This window comes from Malania oleifera, chromosome 6, assembly GCF_029873635.1.
Source record: "Malania oleifera isolate guangnan ecotype guangnan chromosome 6, ASM2987363v1, whole genome shotgun sequence".
NCBI lineage: Eukaryota > Viridiplantae > Streptophyta > Magnoliopsida > Santalales > Ximeniaceae > Malania > Malania oleifera.
The window spans coordinates 72,236,258-72,246,707 of record NC_080422.1 but is presented as its reverse complement, the minus strand read 5'-3'; the positions used below and the strand labels follow the sequence as shown (position 1 = coordinate 72,246,707).

Below are 10,450 nucleotides of genomic sequence, written 5' to 3'. Positions count from 1 at the left end.
CGGACGACTGCCAGCCGTCCAATTCCAGCGGTCTCCTTCCATTCCAACTCCAATGACAAAAAAGGGAGCTTTCGGCTGGAGCAACCCTTTTCTACTTCTATTTTGGGCCACCTTGTTCTGCTCCCTTAACCGCAGCCTGCCAAAGGTATCCCCATCTCTCTCTTCATGGTACATGGTATGTATGCATGATGATATGAAAGGAAAGTGGTGCACGTGTGTGTAGTGAGGCAATTGGCAGCATGTGTTCATGTGAGTGAATCATGCATACACTTGTGGGATGATGTGCTCGTGGATTTGTGATGTATGCAGTGAGTGTATGTGTGAAAATGTGCTGTGCATGTGAGCATGTAATAATAAATTGGTCATATGATTGTATGCATCCATACAATATATGTGGAGGGTGCTAGTGAATACATGGCATGGCAACAAGTAATTTGCTACAAAGTGCATGTAGGGTGGTGTGAGTGTGTGCATGGATAATTGGTTTGTGTGCCTTACAGTGCATGCACATGCATGCTTAAGGAGTGCATGGAAACTATTATTGTTAAAAAGAAAAGGGGTGGGGTATTGGTGATAGTGTAATTGCATGGGCCAAGTAATTTTACTATGTGGTGTGCATGCATATGAGGTGCGCTGTGTGAATATGTGCCCATAGAGGGTTTTGGTGGAATTTAGTCTTGTCCACTTGACATTGGCGTCTTTAATATTATTATTATTATTATTATTATTTGTTTTTGTTGTTGTTGTTGTGTGTGGTTTTGTAGGTGCAAGCGCATTAATGAATATGTGCTAATAAGTGTGTGTTAATTGTTATATTTCTTTATATTATTCATGAAAATAGTGTACTCTTTTGTTAGTTATGTTTATTAACTTCAAAAAATCCAAAAAATAGGTATTTGTGGTTGATGTTATTTTTGTTAAAAAATGTTTGGGAATTTGGTCTAAAAAATTAGTCTTCCCCTGCATGTGCATGTGTGTGTGTGTACACACTTCTATAAGGAAAATCCAAAAAAAAGAAAAAAAGAAAAAAAAAAGGTTATATAATCCTAAATCATCTGCTGAAGGGCGGAAGGTCTAATAAAATTACTTCGAACTCGTTTGAGGTGATTTTATTAGACCGTTTGATTTCAGTGCACGTATTTAATAGTTGTTTGCTTAGTACGTTTGTTTGCATGTGTATTTAAGTACAAAGCAGCTTGATCTATACACTTGTATGTGTTTTCTATCTCTTCATATATTTATGTGCATCCTTGATTAAACTAAATGGACATTCATTATTTACCTTCTTGGCTTCTTTTAGAATTTGGAGGTTATGTCTTTGCATGCCTTTGAGATTCTAGAAGTGGGGGGAGGTTTTTGTCTTGTGCGAGACTTCCCAGTATTTAAAGGTAAGGCAAATGACATACAAAGTATGAAGAAATTGGAAAACCACTTAATAAAGAACAAGTCCTCTTAAGGATCCTTGGGGGTTATGTTCGTTCATGCCTTTGGAGATCCTGAGGTGAGGGCAGTTTCTGTCTTTCGTAGAATTATCTAATATCAAAAGGCTTGGTAATTGAACAAAGAATGGAAGAATGGAAGTCTTGATCGGTTGATTTCAAATATAATCTTAGGTTAATCAAGAACCTTCCATTAGATGAGTGTGTAGAGGATGCTAATACATTCCTCTCACATAACTGTACTCCCGAACCTTATCTGGTTGCTCAAAATGTTGACTATCGGTTCATTGACCCTAGATTAGCTTAGAGACCAAATAATTGATAGCAATTAGTTAGGTGTTCTAACCTCACCTAGGATGAAATAGGTTGGTGGGGACTCCATTGGACAATTTCTCATTAATTTTGAGGTTGCCATTCAGTCGAGGCAATTTGGAGATTCAACCCCTTTCTTTTTGGGAGGCGGCCCTCTGGGACGTTGCCATAAGGCATTTTGAATGTTAAGGTTCTATGAATCTGACTTTGGTTCAGTCATGATTTTTGTTTTAATTTTAAGGTGTTTTTGGTTTTGGTTTGTCATACAAGAAACTAGTCTAGACGAGGTTGCACCCCCAACACTAACTATGCCACCTAATTACCTTTCTTGTCCTTAATTTTCTTGATTTGTTGCTAATAGTGATTCTAGTATTTGGTGAAATCAAACAATTTCTTGCTAGTGAATTTCTGATTAGTTTGCATTGTTACTTGCAGTGGCTAACAGCTGTAGAGCTTGGACTTTTGAAGGGTTGTCATCCTCTTCTGAAAGATATAGATGTTACAGTCAATCCTTCAAGAGGTTTAGCTCTTGTGGAAGGCAGAAAATCTAATAAAGGTGATAGAGTTAACAAGCTTTTGGATCTTACAAAATCAAATGCAATGAATGGATATTCTGTGGATCCTATACCTAATATGCTTGACAAAAGTAAGACTATTGCTGAAACAAATTTAAGGTCTGGGCAAGATATGCCTAGAGAATTGAGACTTGAAAATAAGGGACTGCAACAAGCAGATAATGGTGTGTTACATCAGTTAACTAGCTCTGTTGAAACTGAATCTGTCCAAGAGGATGGAATTGGTCTGTCAGATGGTGAAAGAGGCCAAGTACTGCAGACAGCGCAGGTGGTTATGAATATGCTTGATGTAACCATGCCTGGTACTCTTACAGAAGAACAAAAAAAGAAGGTAATGCTAACAATCGCAAATTCTTACTTGATGTGACATTGTCTTGACTGGTATAATATCCTTTTTTTTTGTAAATTGTATTATGTTTTGGAGCTGATGATGTCAAAGTCTTCTATGTGTTTGGAGTAAGCATGAAATTATGTAATTATAAAAAGCTGGGGCTTGGTTTTCAATCATCTATACCATTATGGTAAAACAATAGCATGCACTGTGGTGCCTTTCTTTGTAGATTAATTTGCCAATTTTGCTTTATAACTTGCTTTGTTTAGGCTCATTGTTACTACTACTGCTTGGGCTCACGGTTACTACTACTTGTAGTCTGGTTTCAAGGTAGTAATCCTTGAAGTTGTAGTTGCTACTACTTTTGTTAGGGATGACATTTCAAGTCATATGGTGGCAACCTTCCCATCAAGCACTGGGGATTCCCACTTTTTATGGGGCAATAATTGATTTTAATAGGTAGGTTCTTCCCCCTTCCCTTGCTGGCCATTGGTTCTAGGTCTGTTCGTGGGTTGGGTTGGGCACACAGTTCCAATAGAATCGACTAGGTCACATTAAGAAAAAAAAAATCAAAACTAAAGTTAAGCTGTATTGGATGTGGTTTGGATTGGTTTGATCATGGTTTGAAATAAAGGCCGCAACCGTTACGTAACGCCGTTACGTAACGGTTTTTTGGGTTGCCGATACCGTTACACACCGCGAAATTGGTGTGAAGAAAAATCATGGCCATAACGGCCGTTACGGACCACGGCCGTTACGTAAAGGCTGCTACGGCCGTTATGTGACTGCTACATGATTGTTACACCAAAAAATTTATTTTATTTTTTACTTTTTCTTCTCACTTTTTCCCTCTCATAAATCATTCTCAATATACCATGTGGCGAGAGGGGGAAAAGATTATAATGAGAATGGCAATGATATAAAGTTTAATATTTCTTTAAATACTCACAATAGATGCATTAATTAACAATTTGAAAATACTAATTAGGAAAATATTTTATTTTGATAATATTACTAATGCGATATTTATGTTCTATATTTTTCAACTTCAACCATCTTTCTTTTCTAGCTATTTTATATTTGTATTATTTGTGTCTTATGTGTCTCATAGATTAATGGAGTGTATAATGTATTTATGTTCTATATTTTTCAACTTCAACCATCTTTCTTTTCTAGCTATTTTATATTTGTATTATTTGTGTCTTATGTGTCTCATAGATTAATGGAGTGTATAATGTATTTTGTTCTATTAATTAATTTAGCACACATAAGAATTTATCACAGACAAGAACAATGAGAAGTATAAATGCACACACACACATGTAATTTTTCTATCAATGGTGGTTTAAAACAAATGTAAACTTGTTGCCCTTACCAAAGAACTTAGTTACTCTAAATAAATGATTCAAAATACACAAACTATTCTAAGAAGGGCTAAAAGCTTAAAACATGCAAATACGCTAATATGCACAAGGTTGTGCATGCTTCAAAAAAATTCACGGCCGTTACACCCACTTCCCGTTATGTAACATCCGCTACTCCCGCTTCCCGTTACACCCGTTACCATTACGTTATGCTACCCGCAGCCGCAATTTAAAACCATGGGTTTGATACACGGGTAGGTTGGGTCAAGTTGGTGGGTTAGTTTTCCTTTCTAAAGAAATGAATAACATGGAATAGTATGAAATCGAAATTTAGCTGAGCAAATACAAGTTCAGTAGGAAATAGAAAGTGAGGTTTAACCTATGAATTTTGTTGTTAACCAAAGGAAGCAATAGTATTAGCCATCAAAGCTTAATACTACATGGAATGAAATCTTGACTATTTCTAACTCAAGTTCATTCAACTTGAAAATAAATATGAAAAAATAAATAAAGTCTCTAATGGATTGAAATATGCAGATTGACCTGCACAAAATTTCTCTAACCCTGCATTTGGGAGCATGGTATTTTGACCTTGTATTTGGTTTTAAGTGGATTTGAATAAAATGTAGTACAAATTGTATTGATATTTTTTAAAATCCACACAACTCCAAATCAAAGCCCCGAAATCCATGCTTTGGAACACTTTCTAGGAATCTTAACCTTAAAGTAGCAGCCACCTATGCAGCAGTGCAGCCTTATGCCTTCTCTGTGTTTATTTTTGTTTTTCTTATTACCTTTTTGCCATTAAATTCAAATTGGGTTAAGTCGTGTGGTTTGCACACTAAACTTGTCACCTGACCCGCATGTTCAGTCTAGATGAAAATTTCAAACCACTACCCTCAAAACACTTTCAAAGCTGTTTTTTGTGGGCAATTTGGACTGGTTTAGGTCAGGTTGGCCAGTTTTGTGAACACCTCTAATTGGTTTTGTAACCAAGTACAATAAAACTCTTACACATATCCTGCCTAGGAAATTTACTCTTAAATAGTTGATAATTTATTCGATAAAAGAGCAACTGGGTGCACAAAGTTCCCGTGTATGCGGGGTCTGGGGAAGAGGCCGACCACAATGGGTCTGTAGTAGGCAGCCTTACCTTGCATTTTTGCAAGAGGCTGTTTCCACGCCTCAAACCCGTGACCTCCAGGTCACATGGTGACAACCTTACCATTGCGCCTAAGCTCCCCTTCTGATAATTTATTCAATGAAAACATAAATTTTAATTTATATTAATAATTTCAATAATTAAATACATGTTTTTATTACTGTTATCTTCACACACACACACACACACAATTACACATATATGCATTCATACATTCATATACATGCATGCATGCATACATACATACATACATAAATACATACATTCCCTCAAATGTATATACATATATATATACATTGGGTAAGATTGGGATGAGGTACAGACAGGAATGGGAATGACAAAACACATTCATGGAGAAGAAGAAGGGGGGGGGGGGGGGGTTGCAAGGACTAAAATTTTTGTTTTGATGGAAATTTTGATATTGATAGAAATATTGATTTCCTTTTACAGACCCTAAATTTTCTCCTCTTGTATGTGCATGTGTGTGCGTGTTTGTGTGTTTGTGTGTGTGTGTGTGTGTGTGTGTGTGTGTGTGTATTCCTGTTTTTCTTTTGATTTCTGAAATTTCAGCCTATATGTCTGAAATTTTGGCTGAAATCCCCAAAATTTCTAGCATTTTGGCAGAAAATCTGAAATTTTGACGAAATTTTTGAAATTTAAGGCTATGGTCTATGGGGGAGAGGGAATAGAGGTTAAATTCGTTGTTGGAGAAAGAAATGGGTGAGTGATTGCTCTCCATTGCCATCCCCACATTATATTTGTAGCTGCTGAGTCAATTTCCTTTTGATTCTTCTTTGAGTAGTTTGCATGTGAGTGCACACAAAGTGGTCCCCTTGTGGAGAAAAAAATAAAAATAAATAAATGGATGGATGCAGTTGATTTGGTCTTTTGGTACGATACCATTTATTTTTGGCATAATTTACTTCTTAAAATCTAATTTGTTGCTAATCCACACCCAAGAAAAGAAATGATTGGATTCATATCTTCTGTCATAGGTTAGATTATTCCCTTTACCCTTCTCCCTTTTAAATTAATGTTTACATTTTAAGGGTTCTTTCTTTATTCCGTAATCTTATTACACAGGTACTTTCTTTAATGTTAATATTTAATTATTACAAATTAGTTTCCATGTGCAGGTCCTGACTGCTGTGGATCAAGGGGACACGGTCATGAAAGCTTTGCAAGATGCAGTGCCTGAGGATGTCCGAGAAAAGCTTACAACAGCTGTTTCTGGAATTTTAGGTCAGGGCACAAATTTAAAAAATCTTGATGTATTTCTTAGTGTTGGTGGGCTTCCCAATATGTCATCAGCATTAAAGTCAAAGATTCAGGAAAATGTCAGTGGACTATCTGGTGCAGAAGTAAATTCTCATTCCTCAGATCAAAGGAACCTGAAAGATGATCTTGCTGAAGTTGGTAGACAGTCGGGTGGAGAATTGAATTCTTATCCCTCAGACCAAGGGAAATTGAAAGATGATCTGGGGGATGGCTTTGATGACAATCCGCCTGGTGTGAGCAAGCCTGCTGAGGGACCGGAGTGTCTGCCTTCTGAGAAATTGCAAAATTCTGTCAATCAGGGGCAATCTCAATCTACAGATACTTATGGAGTTGATATTTCTTCAGTTAGGAAAGGAACTGATGACTCGGGAAATAATCATGAAAATGAAGAGTTATCCACGGCAAAAGAGTCTCAATATTCTGACTATGAGGAAAATGGGTCAGAAACAGGTGCAAAGCCTCCCTTTCCTAGTTCATCAGAAAAGACTGGCGTCAGTGAAGCTACAGTCACTAATCAGTGCAAAGGGAATTCAGATAATGTAAATACTCAATCAGATATAAAAGAGGAGAATATTACCCAGAGAAATGCAGAAAAATCAACTGATTCTTCTAGTGATCAAAATAAGACAAATAAATCATCCAGGGCAGAAGAGGCACATTCATCTCAGGTATCTGTGTCTGATTCCCAGCCAATGGAAATGGATGTTAATGATAATCAGAAGAAGGAAGACAGAAATATGCCGCAGCCCATTCCTGACAATAAGCACTCTTTGTCTGATTCTAGTCCGCCAACATTCAGTGTCTCTGAAGCATTAGATGCCTTGACAGGGATGGATGATTCAACCCAGGTGGCTGTTAACAGTGTTTTCGGTGTAATAGAGGAAATGATTTCGCACATTGAGGAAAGAGATGGTGACAATGGAGTAAAAAATATGAATGAGGTCAAGGATGATAAATCTGGTTCTGTAGCTGAGAAGTTTGATATCATTTACAACCAGAAGTTGCAAAGGAAAGAAGACAACAGGAATGAACTAAGCTTGCAGTCTGATATGTTTCATGATCCTTCTGCATATAGTGGCCCTGAGGATTGTATAGATCCACAGCATGATATGAGAACCAGATTGGTCGAGGATAAACTTAAGCAAAATTCAAATTGGTTGAATGGGAATGACATTGATTGTTTTGAGGATCACAACAAAGCAAGTCCTGTGGGTATGGGGGAAAACAAAAGGGAGGAACATATGGTTGATGGCGAACCAACACCAGAAAATTTGGGTGAACATGTAAGTGACATTCCATTGGGTTTAACCAAAAATCCATTTGGGAATTCTATTTACAATGAATTTCTCCAAAATCATCTTCTTTCAAAGATGCTGAACACAAAACCACTTGATCTAGATACAACTGCAGCCCTATTTCTCGACTATTTTCCAGAAGAGGGTCAATGGAAGCTCTTGGAACAGCCGGGAAGCACTGGAAACTCAATTGGAGACATTACAACTCATAGGGGCATTGATAGAAAGGTTCAGGCCCATTCGCCTGCAAAATCAAATAACAAAGATAATGTTATCGAACCATTGTATGTAATTTTAGATACTGAAGAAGAACAGGAACCAATTCGGGAGTATGAGACAGTTAGCCAAATGAATGGATCAGTGGGAATTGGTGATAATAGATCAGAGGAGTCGATATGTTTTGTTAAGAATATTATATTGGACTCGTTGAGGGTCGAAGTTGGTCGTAGGCTAAGTGCAGACAACTTGAAAGAATTGGATTCCAATCTCGCTAGAGATCTGGAACAAGTTGCAAATGCAGTGTCTCTGGCTGTAATGCATAACAATGATGGTACTTGGTCTTTGGAAGGTAAAGGCGATGGTGCTGGCTGTATTTTAAAAGACGCTGCTACTCTTAATGGGGAGCATATTATAAAGGCAATTTCATTTTCTGTTCAGGACACCATGTGCTTGAGAAGGGTACTGCCTGTTGGTGTCATTGTTGGGTCTAGCTTAGCTGCTTTGAGAAATAATTTCAATGTAGCTACAGTGCATGATAACAGCCAAAGTGAAGCTGTGACCTTTGATAAAGCCGACAATTATGTGACAAAAATTCTTGATCATGTTGGTGAAAAAGAAGTTGATCAGGCGCCTGTTGACACAACTGATAAAATATCTGGTTTAAGCAGTTCAACAAACAGAGACAAGGAGAAAGCTGGATTAAATAGTCTAAATGACACTGTTATGGTAGGTGCTGTTACTGCTGCCCTGGGGGCGTCTGCTTTACTGGCGCATCAACAGGTACTTGTTAGTTCTCTCAAAAGCTGCATGCTATCATTTTGATTGGTTTGTTTAACTAATCCACACAGACTTTTTCTGTCATGGTAGAATGGTTGTGATGATTTTAATTTGGTAAACATCTATGAATGCCTACCCTGATGTAGTTGATGCGACTGTCTAAAATTTTGCTTTGGGGCATCTTCATTCATACTTATGTGAATTTCCATTTTGGCCTAAGAATTATACTTTAGCTATTATTATTATTATTATTATTTTATTATTTGGTTTTATTTATGTGATTCTCATGCTTCATTGTGATTCATAAACATGAAGGATTTGTACAAAGGAAATGAAACTTGTGAGAATTCATCCAAGCCCTTCAATGAGAGAGGAAATCATCAGAAGGATCTTGACAAGCTAGAGGAGGTAATGTCCGAAAGAAGCGAGAATAATATAGTCACAAGCCTAGCTGAGAAAGCCATGTCAGTTGCTGGTCCTGTGGTGCCAACAAAGGAAGATGGTGAAGTGGACCAAGAAAGGTTGGTCATTTGATAATTATATTTTATTGCTTATATTTTATTTTTTGAATTTCCTTGTTCTAAAGTTTTGTACCCTATTCCTTTTGTGGACAGGCTAGTAGCAATGTTAGCAGATTTGGGCCAAAAGGGTGGCACTTTAAAGCTAGTTGGTAAACTTGCTTTGCTTTGGGGAGGCTTACGTGGAGCTATGAGTTTGACAGATAGGCTTATCCTGTTTCTGCGTATTGCTGAACGTCCCTTGTACCAGAGGTAAATCAAGTTGTCAAACATTCTTACCACCCCATTAGGTATTGAAAGAATGCCATTTCTAGTGTATTAACTTGACAGGAGTTGAATTATGATTTCTTTGCCAAAAATTACTGTTGAAAACTCCAGGCAAGCCATAGTTTTCTTGCAAAGATTTATTATTTGTTTGATGTGCTATGCGAATGTGGCTAATTGTCATTTTATTTTATTTTGGTTGAGAGTTTGTAACTTTATTGCCCGCAAAAAAAAAAAAAAAAAAGAAGTTAATGAAGTTAAGTTTGCATTGGAAAAGATGAAGTTTGGAAAAGCTAGGAGTAGATGACGTCCAAATTGAAGTTTGCAAATGCTTAGGTGGTAATGGAATAATTTGGTTAACTAATTTACTCAACATAATTATAAGAACTAAGAAAATTCCATACAAATGGAGGAAAGACACTTTAATATCTATATACAAAAATAAATGACATATTCAAAAGTGTAGTATCCTAGAATTAAACTTATCAGTCATACAATGAAACATTGGGAAAGGGTAATTGAACAAAGACACGGGGTAGAAAAGAGGGTATAACATCAGTTTGGTTTTATGCTTGGGAGATCAACTATAGAAGCTATATATCTATGAAGAAGATCAAAGGAAAAGTTTAGGAAAAAGAGGAGAAACTTGCACGTGTTTGTTTTTTTACCAGAGAGCCTATGATATAGTATCGGGGGAAGTTCTATGATAGTTTCTAGAAAAAAAGGGGTATGCAGATTGATGTCATTAAGGATATGTACGATAGAGTAGTGACTAGGATGGAGAGTCTAGGGAATTCCCAATCACAATTGGTGTACATCAAGGGTTTTTTTTTTTGAGTTCTTATATTTTTCTTTTAGTGATTGATGAGCTTATTGGGGATTATCCAAAATGCAATTCCATGGTGTATGTTGTTTG

At 36.9% G+C, this 10,450-nt stretch overlaps 1 protein-coding gene across 4 annotated transcripts in view; it reads left to right on the top strand.

Moving 5' to 3' along the window:
* Positions 1–10,450, top strand: part of LOC131157352 (uncharacterized) — a 48,356-nt gene that overhangs the window by 16,619 nt on the left and 21,287 nt on the right. For all 4 annotated transcript variants that reach the window (XM_058111424.1, XM_058111427.1, XM_058111426.1 and 1 more), the window contains exons 5-8: positions 2,187–2,657; positions 6,320–8,755; positions 9,068–9,273; positions 9,367–9,522. In XM_058111424.1, the coding sequence (XP_057967407.1) occupies positions 2,187–2,657; positions 6,320–8,755; positions 9,068–9,273; positions 9,367–9,522 (3,269 nt within the window). The remainder of the gene's footprint in view (positions 1–2,186; positions 2,658–6,319; positions 8,756–9,067; positions 9,274–9,366; positions 9,523–10,450) is intronic.